The sequence below is a fragment of the Syngnathoides biaculeatus genome, chromosome 12 (genome assembly GCF_019802595.1).
Source record: "Syngnathoides biaculeatus isolate LvHL_M chromosome 12, ASM1980259v1, whole genome shotgun sequence".
NCBI classification, from domain to species: domain Eukaryota; kingdom Metazoa; phylum Chordata; class Actinopteri; order Syngnathiformes; family Syngnathidae; genus Syngnathoides; species Syngnathoides biaculeatus.
This window is the reverse complement of record NC_084651.1, coordinates 27,591,880-27,611,266: the sequence shown is the minus strand read 5'-3', so window position 1 is coordinate 27,611,266 and position 19,387 is coordinate 27,591,880. Positions and strand designations below refer to the sequence as shown.

The following is a 19,387-nucleotide window of genomic DNA, read 5'->3' as shown; positions in this document are numbered from 1 at the left end:
TGGAATTTTAGATTTGAAGGCTATCACAATGAAAAAAAAGGTTCAAATTTTCTTCCAACCGAAAAGCGCAACCAATTTATCTAACATTTGAAATGCAGCCATAAAGCACAAATATTGCAATATCTGAAAGGAACCTAGAACATTGAAGGCTGCCCTAAAACGGAATTTAAATATATAATTTTTTCTTCAAGTGAGTTAAAATGCAATGCAACATTACTGATTTAATTAATGTTTAGAAGTTACAAATGGTATTTTGCATGGCTCAAAAAGTGGTATTATCAGAATCAGAATCAGCTTTATTGGCCAAGTGTGTAAAAACACGCAAGGGATTTTTCTCCACCAGTTGGTGCTGCCCTGGCACGATATTCAGAACAAAGAACAACAAAGCAACAAGAACAATGAAGAAGAGACATTTCTGTTTATAGGAATTATTGAGTCATGCATGATGTAAAATCTTCATTTAGAACACGTAAGGTATAACTGTGTCAACGTCCCACATTGTGTTAAGCTTGTACAGACTGCCTTTACCTGTTCGTGATTCCCATTATAGACCACTGCAATGACAAGTGTGCAAAGGGAGCAGTTTAAAGTGACATATTGCTATAGTCTACAAAATATGTTACTAATACTAATATTGGTTGGACCGGCAGGATATGAGTTTTGACTTGCATTGATCTGTAGCGCTTTCCCAACGGAGGGCGCTGGAAGAGCTGGTGGCCAGGATGCGGCAGATCTGAAAGGATCCTTCCGCTCTGGACCTAGTTCGTGTTGCGTGCAAGTCCTCAATAGTGGGTCGAGTGGTCCGACAATCAGTTCAGCGGTTTTGATTGTCAGTTGCAGTCAGAGTTTGTCCTTTTTTGTGGCAGTGGTACACAGTACTGATTGGGTGACCACTGTGTAGAACTGTCTCAGCAGCTCTTGTGACAGCCTGTGCTTTGCTGTTTATAATCATCTCTACAGTCATTAGAATGTTTAACGCCAGGTTGTGCTGACCAGACAAAAACTGCAGTCTCACCACTTTCTGTGGATACGCAGACTTGTCGACGACTTTGATGAGGCCGATGACTGTGGTGTCATCTGCGAACTTCAGGAGTTTGACAGTCGGATGCCACGAGGTGCAGTCGTTTGTGTGGAGCAAGAAGAGCAGAGGGGAGAGGACACAACCTTGGGGTGCCTGGGTGCTTATAGTGCGCGTGGATGAGGTGGTGTCTCCAGCCTCACCTGCTGTGTCCTGTCCGTCAGAAAGTTGGAGAACCACCGAGAGATTGCAGGCAAGACGCTAAGTTGGAGAACTTTGGAGGAATGGAGTTCAGGGATGATGGTGTTAAACGTAGAGCTGAAGTCCACGAACAGGATCCTCGCAAAGATACCCTCGCTGTCAAGATCTACAAGGATTAAGTGCAGACCCATGCTGACGGCATCATCCGCGGGCCTGTTAGCTTGGTAGGCAAACTGCAGTGGGTCCAGCTGGGGACCTGTGAGCTCTTGAGGTGGTCCAGCACGTTCAGGGAGCAGTCTCAGATGCAGGTGCAATTCCAGTATTTAACGTACGCACAAGGTGCACCGTATTATTAGGCGCAGGCATGGTGGTGCTCGTGAGACAGTGAGGCACAATTGCACCCTTATTTTTGCAAGCAGAAGAACAGCCTTAAACTTTTCCCCCCCACTAATAGCGGTGGAAGGAGTCATGAGTCAATGCACCATCTTCACCCACGGTTTCACATCAAACCAAAATCTTTACACCACACCAAACAGAACGGCACAACCAGCAGACAACAAAACAATGAGCGAAGAAATAATTGACACAAAACATGCACTTCAAACGTTATTTACATACAGGTTTCGCACCGCAAAGGACACAGCTATATAGCAACGTTGGCTTAAAGCATACGGGAGCATCCATGCACGTGATTTAAAAAAGTACCAGATAGGAAATAGAGTTCAGTGGTACGTACTTTACTGACATATTTAACATTGTAAATCGTGAGTTCAGTTGTACTTTAAGTATTTAACTATGTAGCTATACACTATATAGCTGTACAGAGAAGATAATCGCAACCATACGGTAGCGTGAATGCACGTGAATGCAAATACTTTTGTAAATTACAACCAAGTTCACTGATTACAATGTTAAATACTTCATTAAAGTACAACCGAACTCGAGTTTTCCTCCGGGTGCCTTTTTAAATAGCGTGCATGTATGCTACCGTATGCTTTAAGATAGTGTCGCTATATAGAATAGCTACATTATTAAATACGTTAATAAAGTACAACCAACCTCACTGTGTATATGGTATATCCCACGCCACTCGCAACTTCACACTGCTTACCCTGTTCACGTCAATGTCCAGCAAATTAAGTTGGTTCCTTGTTTTTTTTTTAAATGGCGAGTTTCTTCTTTGTTAATTAATCCATTGCTTGTATTTTTCTTCCAAGTTGGGCCACCTCACCTTGTAGGCTCCCAGTATAGCAGCAAGCTCCGAGTTCATTGGCTGCGCTTGTTTATTCACGGTGGTTGTTTGTTCTTTGTAACCATACCACTTTATTGGTACCATTTTTGGGGGACCTTAGCCAAAGCTATGTTGTTTAGCACAAAACACATAGCATTATGTACCTTCAGGGGGGACATGCCCTTAGCATGCTCTCCACGCCCAGACTTTCTCCTGTAACTTCAACATGCTGTCCTCTCACACGTCCGCTTTTCTGTTATATAACTAGCGTGTCAGCAGGAAATGCTTCCAGTCAGTTACAAATTTTGGACAACGGGTCACGTATAAGGCACCCCACATTATAAGGCCTGTCCGTTTTGGAGAAAATCCGAGACATTTAAGTACGCCTTATACCCGTGAAAATACGGTACTTCATGACCACAGATGTCAAGGCAATAGGCCTGTAGTTATTGACACCTGAGACTGCTGCTTTTTGGGGGACTGGTATAATGGTGGAACGTTTGAAGCAGGTTGGTATTTCACACAGTTGTAGAGACCTGTTGAAGAGCCTTGGAGCAAGATGGTCTGCAGAGATTTTGAGGCAGGGCGGGGAAAAGATCTGGGCTCAGCGCTTTGTTGATCTTTTGTTGTTTGAAGATCTGTCTAACGTCCCTTTCATGGATGTTAAACAGTGGAATGGAAGGTGATGCGGCTTGGTGGGTGCATAGTGTGGAAGTGTATTTTGAATCTGGAGTAAAAGCTATTTTGTTCGTCTGCTCGCTCGCTCATTTCTTACCAGGGAGAACGTTGATTGTAATTAGTGAGCGATTGTAATCCATGTCAAACTGAGTTGGAGTCATTAGCGCCGAAATGTTTTTCCATTTTATTATGAAATGGTTACTTTTCTTGCATGACAGTCCAACGAGTGTAGTTTGAAACTCCAACAACCAACAAACTTTAGCTCTATTAAATTCCATACAATTTTTTTCTTCCCAAGAAATGACACAATGCTTAACAGTAAGAGAACTGGTAATGTCGACCTTTCCCACTCTCTTACCTCTGGTGTAAAGCGCTTGAATTCATTGATCCAGTTGGGCAAAGTGGAGAGTGGCGCCACCACCAAGAATGGGCCCATGACCTTCTTTTCAATCATCATGGCAATATGTGCAATGCACTGGATTGTCTTACCCAGTCCCATCTCATCAGCCAGGATCCCATTGATGCCATTTTCCCACAACATCTGTCAGAAAAATAAAAAATAAGGATTTTGGGATTGGTGTAAATTTCAGTGTGAAATAAGTCACATTTTTCACATGAAAATACAACAAGAGTAGCCGGTTTGTATGTGTATTACGTCTAGGATTAACTTTTACTCGTATGCAAGGAATGTTTTTTACCCACACACCGAAATCCCAACTTGACTGTGCTGTGCATGTCCCATAGTAAAAAAATGTGCCAAAATTTTCAGTGGACAGTTAAAAACCTTTGTTATGTATATCCCATGAGGGTGCGACCAAATGCTATGTGGAAACATATGCTTCATTTTCAAAAATGAAGATAAGCGGCTCAGCTAATGGATGGTTAGATGAATTTTTTTGCTAAAAAGATTTGGAGGCAGCTTATGCAAAGGGTACTACTATAGAAAGTCCTCCACTCCATTTTCTAAAAAAAAAAAAAAAAATGAAAAAAAATACTGCATTCATGTCATGATTATAAAAGATTTTGATTTGATAAGATGTACTGAAAACAGGTACCAAATGAGAGGAGTGCAACATCAAAATGTTACTTTAGAATTAAGATGCCATTTAGGATTTCTAAATCCACTCACTCGAAGCCATTCAACACCCTCGATCTGGTACCACCTCATGACCCCACCAGTGAAAAGTTGTGGCTGTTGAGCAGGAACTGGCTCTCCCTTCACTTTTCTGTCAGGGTCAAGGAGATGTTTGACATTGTCTCGCACTGTCTCAGCCAAACGATTCTTGAGTTCTTCATTGGAATCACTCATGTTCTCGATATCCTTGGCATCAAGTTTCTTCTGGGCAGGGGAAGGTTCCTAATTTGGAGGGTAGAACATGCATTCATAAACTAGTTTAAAATTAAATTAACTGACTTCATCTTTAAATGTTGTGGTCTAAATTAAAAAAGCAAGACAGTTTACCGCTTCCTCCACTTTTACTTTCTTAGCCCGTGATATGATTTCCTGTAGGAAAGATCAAACTGAATGCATAAAGCAAGGAAAATCAAAATAAAATAAAAAGACAAATGAGGCAATACTTCTTTGGACATGATATCAGCAATTTTGTAGTCATCCTCCCTTTGTCTCTTCTTTTTATCTAGTTTGCAAGGAACCAGTAAAAAATAAATTAACTGAACAGAAATAAATAACATTTGCAGTTTTCTTATTCTGTTACACAAGCGTCTACCTTTTCCAGGCTCAGTGCAGTTTGTAGTCTGCACATAAAACACAGAGAGACATACAATTACTACGCCTGTGAGAATAATGTATTCATGTTTAAGAAAAATATCTTCTCACTTTCTTGGCCTTCTTTTCAAGCTTTTCCTTCCTGACTTTCTCCTAAGTGAGCAGAAAAACACATGGAAGGCCAACTTTTAAGGAACAATCATTCTGAAGACTGTTAAAAATATATACTTTCCTAACACGACAACAGCTCCCGTGAGAGATACTTTACCTCATTCTGTTGTTGCTCCATTTTAGTCAGCAGAAATTTGGAGTATATATTACTCTTCTTAAGCAAATGTTGTAGTCTTTTGAACCGCATTTCATGAGTCTCTCTCTCCAACGACTGTCGAGCCTGGTGATTACAAAATGTGACAAAGCTGCTTTGTTAAAGGAGACCATATCCCCTCACACACAAACCGAGGACCAATGACAAAATTGATTGTATTGTATACGTATTGCCACTGCAATGCACCATCATACACTTGGCAATTTATGTCGCAGAGTGTGACATGGCCACATACTTCCAACTACACGTACACAACTCAGCAAACAAAATTGTGTATATACAGTGCCTTGTAAAAACTATTTGCCCCCCTTGAACCTTTCAACATTTCAGGTTTCAAACAAAGATATATATATATATTTTTTTTTGGGGGGGTGCAAGAATCAACAAATGGGACACAATCAAGAAGTTGTTTAAGTTTTTTTAACAAATAAAAACCTGAAAAGCTGGGTGTAAAATATTATTTGCCCCCCCTTGCCTTAATACTTTGTAGCACCACCTTTTGCTGCAATTATAGCTGCAAGTCGCTTGGGGTATGTATCAGTTTTGCACACATTTAGTGCATGGTTTTTTTTTGTAAATATGAAGACTCGAACTTTATTTGAAATTAAGCATCACTGAAGGGTAAAAGGATTTTGGTTACAACTCTACAGTTGATTTGAGTACAGAAATGCACGGTTTTTGTACATAGCATACGTACAGGTTTTTGGACACGCACACACACGGTTCTCTCGCAATAATGTGGTTCACTTTACGCAGCCTGGCTATTACACAGATTTTTTTTGTGTGTGTAATTATTTACAATGTAGCATGCTTTTTTTTAATAGTATATGATTACACATTGTGCTCCATATTCTAATTTGCTAAGGGAAATCGTATATCGTGTTCTGCATCCTGAATGGCCAAGGACTGTAGACCATGGACCTTCCCGACATGTCAATCACTCGTACAATAACAGCCAATCAGATAGCCGCATTGTCTTAACCCCTGGCTTGTCCCGCCCCTCCCGCAGCCATGTCCGACAAACAACACTGTTTGTCAGTAGCGTGCATTTTGAAAAGTTAATATTTGGAAGAAAATGGTCCTCAGATGCGTTTGGGGAGCATGCAATTCTCACGAAAGATATCTTGCTAGGTTACAAGGGGCCCGGTTGATTAATTTTCCAAAGCCTAAAACACAGTTGGCAAAGTGTCTCCGAAGGATTAAAGCTTGCGGAAGACCTCACGTACAACTCAGTGTGAAAAATATCAAAAAACACAAGGCTATATGTTCGAAGGTAAGAGGGAGAACTTTCACTTTTTTAGTGTATCACTGACTTGCTGAATGACGTGTAATGTTTTATCCCACCGAGTCGGGTTTGTGATACGTATATGCGCAATGTAATGCAAGAGAAATGTTTATTTACATATTTGTATCGCATCAGACTTTTAAGACGGGGCACTGGGTTACATTACGAGCCAAGTCAAATGAATACACCTACTCACTTATAAAAAAAACAACTTTACTTGTGATCTTTCAAAGTAAAAATTACTCACCCTGCTTTACATGTGCAGTACGATTCCACAATTTTATCCTGTTGGATTTCAACATGAAGTTTGTGAGGCCCCAACCTTTTTAGCATCTAATGCCAACATTTAGCTGTAACTCACGTTCCCTTCTGCTCCGTCCAAAATCTTAATTCCATGATCATATCGTTACGTTAAATATTTGAGACCTCTCTGTAGAATCATCTTGGACAAGTCTTGAGCATTTGGCAAAAAAACATACCGCAATGAATTTGTGATAGAGAATCCAGTTCAAACATGTATTGTTCACTCGCCATTTTGAAAGATTGTGGGGGATGGCAACTGTTGCTGGGGGGGGGGGAAATCTGAAGATCGCCAGTCGGAAAGGCCCATTGTCAACCCCTTAAAGTACGAATCCAGAGGAAATGTATTTTATTTGTCTATCATACAAATGCTAAAATTTCATAAAATAAATATTTTTAAAATTCTCAACACAACAGAAAAGAAATAAATTAGCACCAAAGTGCACATTTTCATTGGAACTCAAAACCCTCTGTTGTAGCTGCTTCCAAGTGACATCACACTAAGACAACCCCCCCTAAACACAGTGGGTTCCTACAAAGACAATCATACACGCTGCGAGTGGGATCTTGAGGAGATAGCAGTGATGAAGTTTTTATGGAATGCTCTGTGGAAGAGATAGGAACTGAAGAGGAGGAATTTTGTAATGATTACCATGTTCGAAAAACTGGTCTAATTCAACCATATATGTTCGAACCGGAGTTGATGAACACAACGCAAGTACAGAATTCGGCGAGACCTGACCAAGTTGACGTGGAATTTTGCACCCAAAACATAGACTGGTAGGTGCCTCAAGAAATCTGCGTACACTGTGTTGACAAAATAATCTAATTCAAACACGTTTAATCGTCTGATGCTGCTTGCGCACAACAGTCAGTCGTTTGTTGTTGTTGTACTAGCAACTGAGTCAGCGTAAAACAAAAATTGAAACCTTCGGTATCGTTCTGCGTTGAAAGATCAGATCTATAGTACGCTCTGAGTTGGACAGTACAGTACACTTACATTTTGCCAGTGATAATCATTATTTGAACTAAATGATCAGTAGTTGTAGCTAATAGCCATATACATAGAAATATGTAATTTGTAATCTGTATTAGAAAGACATAAGGGGGAACTTATACATTTAACATCATCCATTACTTAATTGTTGTTAAGGTAGCTTTGCATACATTCAAGCATGTCATGTTTTCACTCTTTAGTCAGAAGATAATGAATTAATAAATGATAAGGCTTTACGACACAGCGGCATAATTGCAGCCTTATCTTGGCGAGCAAAAGATAATGAAATACAACTTTGTGCTTAAAACAAACCAAAAATCATTATTTTAACTGATTATATTTTTTACCCAGGGGTATGTGTGGAAACTGCCAGCCAATGCCTTCCCAGAGAGAATGCCGCTGCAGTAAGGAAATTACAGAAACCACCTGGAAGTTGTATGGAACTCCATTGGTTTGCATTGTTAACCACGAAGGCTTTCACCCATTCTGCCTAAACCCATTTGTATTGGAGACACCCTGGCATGTCTTTCAATACTATTATAGCAGAAACACCTTCACAGGAGAAGGACATCAAAGAAATCGCCACGTGGCGTACAGACAGTTGGTGAGGTGGTGTTGGGGACCACTTGGCTAGAGCAACAGGGTTGTTATACCATCATCATCGATGAGAATGTCCACCCCCATGACTTGAAGATGATGCCATGTTCACAGGATTTATGCCCAGCTGATGAACATTACCCTTTTCTTTGCATGAAAACTAAAGTGTGGGTGTTGATCCTTGACTAATAATTGATGGACATTCCTGTCATTATGTGACAGTTTCGACTCAAAAATATCTTTTGCTGTTCTGGTGCAAAATTTGCCTTTCATGTTGACTAATTAGAGTAAGCGAAATGGTTGAAGAATTTCTGATATCATCTGTAAGTATCACAGCACTGAAAAAGTTTTTTTTTTTTTTTTTTTTTTTTTACAAACTACTGAAGGTGAAACCATCATTCAACAAACATTTGTATATGCACATGCTCAATATGATAGTTTCATTCCATAAAATGTCATTAGGAGCTAGAGAGTTCAAATTCAGAGTATGCCACCTCACCTTGCTTTCACTATGGAGGTCATATTTACAGAGGTTCACACAAGTTGAGGAAAATGACTATTGAACGTGCGTCAGAATTATGTAACATAAAACTTCTGCCGCTGAAGTTCCATCAGGATACAATTTTGTTACCGTTTAACAAACCGGACACAGTTTTTAAATCGGCTTCTTCAAATTCGTAATTTTTTTTTATTTTCACAACATATCATTTCAACAGCTCTGATTTCAAAATCTTGAAAAATGATACAGAATAGCAAAGTCTTTGTTTGGTTTTGTGTACTGGCTGCTGAGAGGTGGTGGTGCTTGGGCGTCAGCAGAGGAAGTCGTTAGGTATGCATCCAGATAGAAGGTCCGGAGCGCTTCCAACAGGCGTTCCACATACCCTGAAACATGGAAATTACATTACTTCATACATATGCAGATACTGCTGCCTTGGTTAAATCCTTCATCCTATAAGTATAGTATTTTTTTAACATGGATTTGGAAACCATACCACACCACCAATCATATGAGGCACTGAAATCAATTCAAATTCAGATTTCTAAAATTTATCTGACCGCATGACTCACAGATCTGAGGACTACATGTACAAGAAAACTGTAACATGATGGATGATTAAACTTACTCTTAAGCTTTCTCATTTTTCATAAGCTCGTCTTTTCCATTTGGGGTTACAATTCTCTTTGTCTGGTGAAAGGCACAAGTGGATAGTTAAGACAGCCACAAGGTAGTAACTTTGGCCTTCAGCAAGATGAGAAAAATGTCATTCATATTTTTAATTTGTAATATTTTGTTAGATCAGAGTAATGTCCATTGTTTATAGCAAATTCTCCACGTTATTTATATGCATGAAGCCCGGATTTTAAATAATGCACCAAACATTTGAGAGCACACATTGCCCTAGTCAAATTTGAGGAAGACCTCAGCGTCAACAGTACACTAACTTCATACAGTGCGTCAACAGTACACTAACTTTATACAGTGTACAAATTCCGCCACCTCCTAAACATCACATGGATACGGATTAGCTGACATATATATCTGTATCGGAGTTAGATTTAAAACGAGGTAGATACTTGTCAATACTAAACAATTGAACACGTATGTACTTACTTGCTACCGAAGCCAAGTGAACGCTGCACCGGGTTTTCAAAGCAGTCCTCCGTGAAATGCTTGGAACATATTACTGTCGACTTTTGATTAGTAAGTCCAATGCGCCCGCTTTGTCTTCACAAACCTAGTCCATAACCTGCCTATCTGTTCATCTTTCGGCCATTCATGTCAGGTGACTTCATCGGTATTTGACGCAGAACAGCTGTATCCAACACGCTTCCTCATTATCGTTGCTAGCTTTTTCACTTTCTGGCTAAATATTGTTGTGACTTGACGTCACATTCCAGAGAGAACTGGAACTTGCCGAATCTAAGAGACATTTCGAACAAAATCTTGAGACTGACTTTGACGCTAATTTATTTCATTTCTGTTGGAAGAATTTTTAAAACATTTTTTTCTGAAATTTTATCTACATTTGTATGATAGACTAATCAAATACTGAGCTCGTGCACGTGACGTTACCATTTTCACAGCGCAAGATTGCCAGTCAAAAAGAGCTGCTCGACAGTGTGGGGGACATTGAACTGGAGCAGAATGTTCACAATGCCCGAGACTTGTTGTGCTGTCAGTTGGTAAAACAGACAAGACAGTTATTCAAAGACATCATTCTATAGAATACGAGCTGAAAAGACCAGAAAATATCAATGGATTTCGGCAATTAAAACATGATGGATGGTGCCCAACAAAAATACACACACGCCTGTGTAATAATCACTTCATTTCAGATAGGAATTATTCTCATTATTTTATTATTATTCTAAATCTCAAATTCCCAAGAAGTATAATGCCAAGTAGGCTAATTTGAGAACAATGCATTTTAAAAAAAAAAAAAACTTTTTTTTAAATACGCATTGGACTCATTTGAGAAATATGCATATTTTAAAAAAAAAAAGGTTTGTCACAGAGAGGTTTATCGAAGTTCGTGTGGCCGCAACGTGCTTCCGTGTACGAGGAGCCGATCACAATCACTATTTTTTTCCAATCATAGATTATAAATGCGAGTTTGTGTAAAACCAGGGGTCATTTTTTAAAATATTGGTATTTGTATTGAAAACAATCTGAATAGCTCCATCACTATGTGGAATTCATGCTTCACAGTAGGGATGGTGTTCTTGGGATGGAACTCATCTTTTGTCTTCCTCCAAACATGGTTAATGGAATTATGACCAATAAATTCCATTTTGGTCTCATTTGACCACAAAACTTTCTCCCATGACTCCTCTGTATCATCCAAATGGTCATTGGCAAATTTAAGACAGGCCTTGACATGTGCTGGTTTAAGGAGGGGAACCTTCCGTGCCATGCATGATTTCAAACCATGACGTCTTAGTGTATTACCAACAGTCACCTTGGAAACGGTGGTCCCAGCTCTTTTCATGTCATTGACCAAGTCCTGTCGTGTAGTCCTGGGCTGATTCCTCACCTTTCTAAGGATCATTGAGACCCCATGAGGTGATATCTTGCATGGGGCTCCACTCCCATTGAGATTGACAGTTATGTTTAGCTTCTTCCATTTTCTTATGATTGCTCCAAAAGTGCACCTTTTTTCACCAAGCTGCTTGGCAATTTTTCCGTAGCCCTTTCCAGCCGTGTGGAGTTGTACAATTTTGTCTCTGCTGTCTTTAGACAGCTTTTTGGTCTTGGCCATGTTACAAGTTTCAATCTTTCCTCCGGTCTCCCGGTTTCCTCCCACATCCCAAAAACATGCATTAATTGGAGACTCCAAATTGCAATTAGGAGTGATTGTGAGTGCGACTGTTGTCTGGCGCCATGTGCCCTGCGATTGGCTGGCAACCAGTTCAGGGTTATTTCATAAATAAGCAGACAAGATTGTTTTAATTCACAGCCAGAGACTAGACAATACAAATACAAAAAAATAAATAAATGTATAAATAAATAAATGTCCCATCCATCCATTTTTGTAGCGCTTCTATGGGTCAGATTGCGGGGTAAGTAGCTTCAGTAGGGATACCCAGACTTCCCTTTCCCCAGCCACTACTGCCCAGCTCTTCCCAAGGGATCCCGCGGCTTTCCCAGGCCACCCGAGACAGTCTCTGCAGCGTGTCCTGGGTTGTCCCCGTGGTATCTTTCCGGTGGGACATGCCCGGAACACCTCATCAGGGAGGCATCCGGATCAGATGGCCCAGCCACCTCATCGACACTAGGCCCCTCCCTGATGACCGAGCTTCTTACTCTATCACTAAGGAAGAGCCTGGACACCCTACAAAGTAAACTCATTTCAGCCGCTTGTAACTGGGATCTTGTTCTTTCGGTCATGACCCACATCTTGTGCCCATAGGTGAAGGTAGGAAACTATATCAACTGGTAAATTGAGAGCTTCCCCATCCGACTGAGCTCACTCTTCACCACAACGGATCGATACAAAGTCTGCATCATTGCGAACGCTGCAACGATCCACCGCTCCATTCTTCATTCATTAGTGGACAAGACCCCAAGATACGTGAACTCCTCCACTTGAGGCAGGAGCTCTTCCCCGACCTGGAGAGGGCACCCAACCCTTTTCCAATTGAGAACCGTGGTCTCAGATTTGGCAGTCCTGATTCTCATCCCAGCCAGTTCACACTCTGCTGCGAACCGCTCCAGTGAGCGTTGGAGATCACGGCTTCATGAACCACATCATCTGCAAAGAGCAGAGATGCAATGCTGACCAAACCATACATCCTCTACACCTTGACTGTGCCTAGAGATTTTGTCCATAACAGTTATGAACAAAATTAGTGACAAGGGGCATCCTTGGCGGAGTCCAACTCTCACCGGAAACGGGTCTGACTTATTTCCGGGAATGCGGACCAAACTCTGACAACGGTCATACAGGGACCAAACAGCTCGTCTCAGGGGGCTCGGTACTCCATACTCCCGAAGAACCCTCCCGACAGGGCTCCCTGAGGGACACTGTTGTATTCCTTCTCCAAGTCCACAAAACATGTAGACTGGTTGGGCAAACTCCCACGCACTCTCGAGGATCCTGCAGAGGGTGTAGAGTTGGTCCACTGTTCCACGGCCAGGATGAAAACCACATTGCTCCTCCTGAATCTGAGATTCGACTTCCCAATGGACCCTCCTCTACAGCACCCCTGAATTGATCTTATCGGGGAGGCTGAGGAGTGTGATCCCCCAATAGTTGTAACACTCTGGTAAAAGGGGGGACCGCCACAGCAGTCCGCCAATCCAGAGGCACTGTCCCCAATGTCCACGCAATATGTAAACAAGGACAGCCCCACGACATCCAGAGCCTTTAGGAACTCTGAGCGAATCTCATTCATCCCCGGGGCCCTGCCACTGGGGAGTTTTTTAACCACCTCGAGAGCTCAACCCCAGAGATAGAAGAGCCCGCCTCTGAGAACCCAGACTCAGCTTCCTCACAGGAAGGCGTGTTGGTGGAATTGAGGAGGTCTTCAAAGTATTCTCCCCACCAACACACAACATCCCAACTTGAGGTCAGCAGTTCCCCATCCCCACTATACACAGTGTTGACAGTGCAATGCTTCCCCCTCCTGAGACGGTGGATGGTCAACTAGAATTTCCTCTAAGCCATCTTGAAGTCGTTCTCCATGGCCTCACCGAACTGCTCCAACGTCCAGGTTTTTGCCTCAGTGACTGACGAAGCTGCATTCCGCTTAGCCAGCCAGTATCTATCAGCTGCCTTGGGAGTCCCACAGGCCAGAAATGATCGATAGGACTCCTTCTTCAGCTTGACAGCATCCCTCACTGTTGGTGTCCACCAACCCCTCTCAACAGGACTGGTACAGGAGCCCAAGGCGTACATAGAGGCTAGTCCGACTATATCTAGTCGGAACTTCTCAACCTCACGCTCAGGCTCCTTCCCTGCCAAAGAGGTGACATTCCATGTCCGTAGAGCTAGTTTCTGTAGCCGGGTATCGGACCGCCTTTGGCCACCATCTAGCTCACATCGTATCTGACCCCTACCTCACAGGCGCTGAGCCCATAGGAAGCGGGTCCCATGCGGGCAAGGAAAACCGAGATTCAAAATTTGTACTTGTCATAGGAGCTTTGGAGTTATACTTTGGCTAGTCCCTCACCTCGACCTTTTTGCCATGGGTGACCCTACCAGGGGTGTGAATCTCCAGACAACTTGGCTCCTAGTATCATCAGGACACACAAACCCGTCCACCATGATAGGCTGACTGCTTGAGGAGGGGATTTAAATACACCCTTTAAACATTATGTTACAGATCAACATTTGTCAGTGACTGGTTGGATTGATTAGCAACAAACCTTCACTATCATTTCCTTCTCCTTCTTTTCTCCTTCCACCCTCAGAAGCTGCTCTTCTTCCTCCATTTCTTTGGTGACAATTACTTCCGATGACATATTCTCAGTTTTTATACCATTACCTAGAAAAAAAATTATATTCAAATGTAAATAGTGTGTGAAAATATTATTCCACCATACAGATTATGCGACATTAAGAGTAACCACAATGAGACTTTATTTTTTCAAGACAATAACAGCCAATTAATGTTCTAAAAATCAGTTGGCAACAATAGCTGTTTCAGGGGCACTTTTCGTTTCCTGTTTGGGTTAAGGTAATTTCCTTAAATCACCCTGAGTAGCTCCTGTCTCCATGGCTGTCCCCAGCGGCACCTCAGACTCATCAGGTGTGGGGCATTGAGGGGAAACGCTTCGAAATTCTTGTCTCATGCTGAGCAGCATGTAAAAAAGGTGTGAGAGGGAGAAACAATGAAACACAAAAAGGTAATTGTCCCAACTGGTCTTCAAAACGGTGACCATTACTATATTTAGGGTTATTATCAACGTAAGATAGCAATTGGTCTTTCACAGCGATAATACAGTACATCATCGTAGATTCATTCACATAGACGCCATACGAATATCAATAATACAGACAAGAAAAAATCGTCAGAAAACTCATTACTTTTGAGTGAGGATAAACTTTGAAAAAAATGGAATAACTAGTATTTGAAACCGGAAACTAGTGCGCCGCCTAATCTTTCCGGTGGTAATATCTACGAATCTTTATATACTAAAAAATATAATAATAAATAAAAAAATCAATTTTAAAAAAATCTACTCTCTACAATCGACTTCTAGTGTGCTGTTGATGCCGGAATCATCGCCGCATCTCCTTTGCACGATAAGTTACAAATGTGGGTAAATATCGAGGGAATGTAAATCATTTGCCACGTGTTTGGGAAAATCAAATCTTCACGTTACGCCAAGTACTTAAAATAAATCTATCTTGTTCTTCTCAACCGCCACATAATACCAATGTCTACACATGGTTTTAAAAAAAATGGAACTGATGCAACCTACCAGTTCATTATTTCCAAGCGTAGAAGCAACACCTCATCGAGAGAAAGCACGTAAATATTAAAGTTCGAAATATAGGCTCGACATTTATAAAAAAAAAAAAAAAGTTAGTTCTTACTTGAGTAATTTTATAGTCACAAGTACAAGTGATTTGAAATACAGGATACAAACAACTATTTCGTCGCAATTGAAACGGACATCAAGTTGAACAGGACTAAAACCACTAAAATCTTGCTCTTTGGGACTGCTGAGCTTCAGCCTTGTCAATTCAATCTCGTGAAGCTTCGGTTGGTATTTGTAAGTAAAAGGTTACATCATGTCAGTCATGATTTAAACATTTATTTTGAAAGAAAAACTCGGACTTCCGTTATTTTCTGCTAACAAATGTGATTAGCTTGATTCAAGCATGACTGGTGGAAAGGCCTGCTTTCCTTTTCTTTCGCGCCAATGCAGGACGAACACACTGATAAATATGTAGGGTTTACGTAAAGATGTAAACATAATTGTATTTAGCTATTAATGCTAAGGAGTAATGAGTGTGAAATAACATGTTTTTTGAGTTATATAAAACATAAATTTCATCTAATATATTTTGGATAACTCAGAAAATCCTTTGGTACCTCACCCCTCAAATTGTGCAAATGGACTAAACCGAAATCGTAGTGACGTCACTGGTTGTCCCGACCATTTTACGTAAATGTGGTAAACATATTCATATTGTTATGGAAAACGATGCGATAAATCTAAATACTTGGAATGTTTTGGATCCCTAGAGACATGAATATAATCTAAACATTTTCACCATGACCAGGAAGGTTTAGAGATGATACATTGACAAACATGTGTAATAGGAGGTACAGACCTTAATATGTCAACTGAAACGCCTACCTCTCGTCTTCGTCCAGCAGGCATTTCAATCGATATATTCCACAAATGACAAGGAATTTTTCGGACACTTTTTGTACAAGAGGATGAAAAATCTCGGAAATGTTATCAATAAATTCCATAGTATCGCTCTCAAATTTATAAATCATTATAAGTCATCTGGGGCATTTACGTTAGTTTTATTTATCCAAATCGGCCTACTAAACGTTACAGCCATTATCCCTTTCATCATAACGTATGACTTTCTTTCACTTTTATTATTTTATAATAGTAAAATACAACAGGAAACTTTTATTGTAGTATTTTTGTTCAGTGGTATAAGATATCTGAAAGTGAACATAAAAATGTAACGTATGTAATGTAAATGTAATGTAATTAACTTGTAACAAACAATTCCGAATACTATTATTCAACAATTTAAAATTTCCAGCATTGAGTACTTCAATGATATCATCCATTTGTAGACGTAAAATATACAAACGTTACTACACATTTATAACTAGAAACACTTACAGTTAAGATACACATGCAATATTAGATCATGTAAACGAGCAGTAGCAACATGATTATTATTATCATCAAACAGTTTCTTCTGCTCTTCCAGTTCATGTAAGATCTTGCCAATGCAGAGCTTGGCCTGCTTCTGCGGACACTTTGTTTTGTGGAGATCAGTGTCATGATCCTGCCGCTCCAGCCCGGGCTGTGCGGGTGTCCGCCCGGTTGCGCTGATTGGGAGGCGCACACCTGCACCTCATGCAGGTTGATTATCCTGCGTATTTATATGACCCCGATGACGACTAGTCCGCGCCAGATCGTTGAGCTTCATGCCCCATTCGAGTACTTCCGCATCCCTGATCGTCAACCCGTGTACCGACCTCCGCCTGTTCTCCGACCGACCCTGTAAGCCTGACTCCCTTGACACTTCTGCCTTCCTTGATCGATCTCCCGTGTACCGACTCCTGCCTGCCCGCTCACCTGCTCTCTTCTCCCGACGTCCCAACTCCCGCTGCTGCACCTGACTGCCTCCCCGATCCCCGACCACGGAATAATAAACGTTTCTCCCTGAACTACCTTGCATCTTCCGAGCCTTGCATTTGGGTCCTACTCCCGTTCCGATGGGTCGTGACAATTAGTCTGCATCTCCTCTTGCTCAACGAGGGTGTATCATGGTACTTCCATTTCTGGGTATCAGGCTGGCAGGCATAACTGTGCTCTGAAGTTACAACCTCCACACAAAGCACCAACGTCTGTTCTTTCATGGATTCCAAGGATGAAGTACACATTCTATGACTAGTTGGCCTGGACTGGTTCTTCAGAATATAAAAACACACTATAAAATACCTATTGATTCTTATATGGTAAACTTCAAATCAAACACAATATACCTGTGTACAAAATTCTAAAAAATATATCAAATCTTGGAAAACCCTCAAATTATGGCCCCTGATAGAGGAATTCCACAAATTCATGAAAATATTATATATATATTAGCAGTGAAACAATCAAGAACTGAGTTACTGTTTTTTGTCAGGTTTACGCAGCCTTTTGGTTAGTCAGGGACAGCTTCGTCAGGGATATGGTCAGTGACGTGTCCTGTTATATCACATCTCTTTAAGTAATCATTCATATGTTCTCATTTTGTACATACTGTAGTTGGTTACACATCACCACCTTCAACCTTTGAACGTATTGTCTTGAAAATAGATGTCATCAATCAGACAGATGTAGTCAATCAGCCACACACATACACTCATCATGTGATTTATGTGAACAAAAAGAAGCTGCAAGGGGACATGAGTTGGAGTTGGTTTGAAGCAGGGAGAGGCCCTGTCGCTCCCCTTGCAGCAAGTAAAACTTGAAGCTTTGTCTGTTCGCCTTTTTTTAATAGAGAGTCAGCCTTTTTAAACCTGACAGCATCCTATGATAGTCAGGCTCACACAACTTCTTCTTCCCCCTCAGTGGGGGCACTACAATCTGTTGGCGGGGCATCTGGCCGGGCTGGGAGAGTCCTTCAGTGCCTCCTTCACTTCGGTCTCAATCTCCCACGAGACGATCGAGACAATGCAGGATTCCGGGAGAATCGGGGCGTGCCTGGCTTCAGCTTGTTCCCCCTCGTATACTCGTGAAAGGGCATCGGGCTTTCCGTTCTTGGTCCGTGGTCGGTAGGACATCGTGAACCAGAAACGAGTGAAGAAGAGTGCCCACCTGGCTTGTCGAGCATTTATTTAGTCTTTTGCCAGTCTTGATGTACTCAAGGTTCTTGTGGTCTGTCAGTACCAGGAATCTGAGACCCCTCCAGCCAGTGTTTCCATTCCTCCATTGAAGTTTCTCATAAATTTACGATAAAAGTTAGTGAATCCAATAAATCTCTGAACCTCTTTGATGTTCGTGGGGGTGGGCCATGGAAGGACGGATTCGATCTTGCTGGGATCCATGTGGATTTCCCCCTCCGTAAGATTGAAACCCAGGAACGCGACGGAGAGCTGGTGAAATTCACATTTTTCTGGTTTGACATATAGGTTGTGCCGCAGCAGTTGCTGCACCACAGCCCTGACGCGCCTGACGTCCTCGTCTGGAGAATAAATCAGAATGTTGTGGAGATGGACAAAAAGATGTTTCTTAAGCATTTCACGCAGGACATCGTTTATGAAATTCTGGAATACCGCAGGCGCATTTTTGAGCCCAAACGGCATCACTAGGTATTCGTAGTGGCCCGTGGCCATGTTCAAGGTGGTTTTCCACTCGTCCACCTCCCAAATACGCACCAGGTGGCATGTGTTCCAAAAGTTCAATTTGGTGAAAATTCGAGCCCCTCGCAGCAGTTTGAAGGCTGTGGAGATTAGGGAAAGGGGATACCTGTTCTTAACTGTGATGTTATTCAGGGCCCGGTAGTCGATGCAGGGGCGCAGGGTTGTGTCCTTCTTTTCAAAAAAGAAGAAACCAGCGCCAGCGGGTGAAGACAAAGGTCGGATAAGGCCTGCCACCAGCGACTCCTCCACATAGTCTCTCATGGCTTGGTGGTCCGGGCCTGTAAGAGAAAAGAGTCTCCCACACGAGGGTGAGGGGCCAGGCAGTAATTCAATGGCACAGTCATACGGCCCATGAGGCGGGAGAGACTCAGGCTTTGCTTCAGAGAACCCTTCTTTCAAATTGGAAGAGCAGGGAGGCACTAGCGACAAATCTGGCTCCGGTTACGAGTCCTGCAGTACTGCGGGTCAC

The 19,387-nt window shown here is 41.7% G+C and overlaps 2 protein-coding genes and 1 long non-coding RNA gene across 4 annotated transcripts in view; 1 reads left to right on the top strand and 2 right to left on the bottom strand.

Annotated features, from left to right (window-relative positions):
• Positions 1-15,621, bottom strand: part of hells (helicase, lymphoid specific) — a 55,248-nt gene extending 39,627 nt beyond the window's left edge. The window contains exons 1-10 of one of the 2 annotated variants that reach the window (XM_061836470.1): positions 15,287-15,621; positions 14,557-14,654; positions 14,228-14,346; positions 5,123-5,245; positions 4,966-5,007; positions 4,856-4,883; positions 4,707-4,765; positions 4,591-4,632; positions 4,258-4,485; positions 3,487-3,669 (exon numbers count right to left, since the gene is read on the bottom strand). In XM_061836470.1, coding sequence (XP_061692454.1) covers positions 3,487-3,669; positions 4,258-4,485; positions 4,591-4,632; positions 4,707-4,765; positions 4,856-4,883; positions 4,966-5,007; positions 5,123-5,245; positions 14,228-14,346; positions 14,557-14,654; positions 15,287-15,294 — 930 coding nt within the window. In that variant the 5' untranslated portion in view covers positions 15,295-15,621. Of the gene's footprint in view, positions 1-3,486; positions 3,670-4,257; positions 4,486-4,590; positions 4,633-4,706; positions 4,766-4,855; positions 4,884-4,965; positions 5,008-5,122; positions 5,246-14,227; positions 14,347-14,556; positions 14,889-15,286 lie in introns of those variants that run through there. The other variant, XM_061836468.1, reaches the window with a different exon arrangement.
• LOC133509462 (uncharacterized) lies at positions 9,174-10,500 on the bottom strand. The gene is made up of 3 exons (XR_009797349.1): positions 10,433-10,500; positions 9,483-9,544; positions 9,174-9,240 (listed from the first exon to the last, which is right to left on the bottom strand). It is a non-coding gene; the product is annotated as an uncharacterized LOC133509462 (long non-coding RNA).
• Positions 14,678-19,387, top strand: part of ncapd3 (non-SMC condensin II complex, subunit D3) — a 96,587-nt gene continuing 91,877 nt past the window's right edge. Inside the window, exon 1 of the mRNA XM_061836461.1 lies at positions 14,678-14,707. Coding sequence (XP_061692445.1) covers positions 14,693-14,707 — 15 coding nt within the window. The 5' untranslated portion in view covers positions 14,678-14,692. The remainder of the gene's footprint in view (positions 14,708-19,387) is intronic.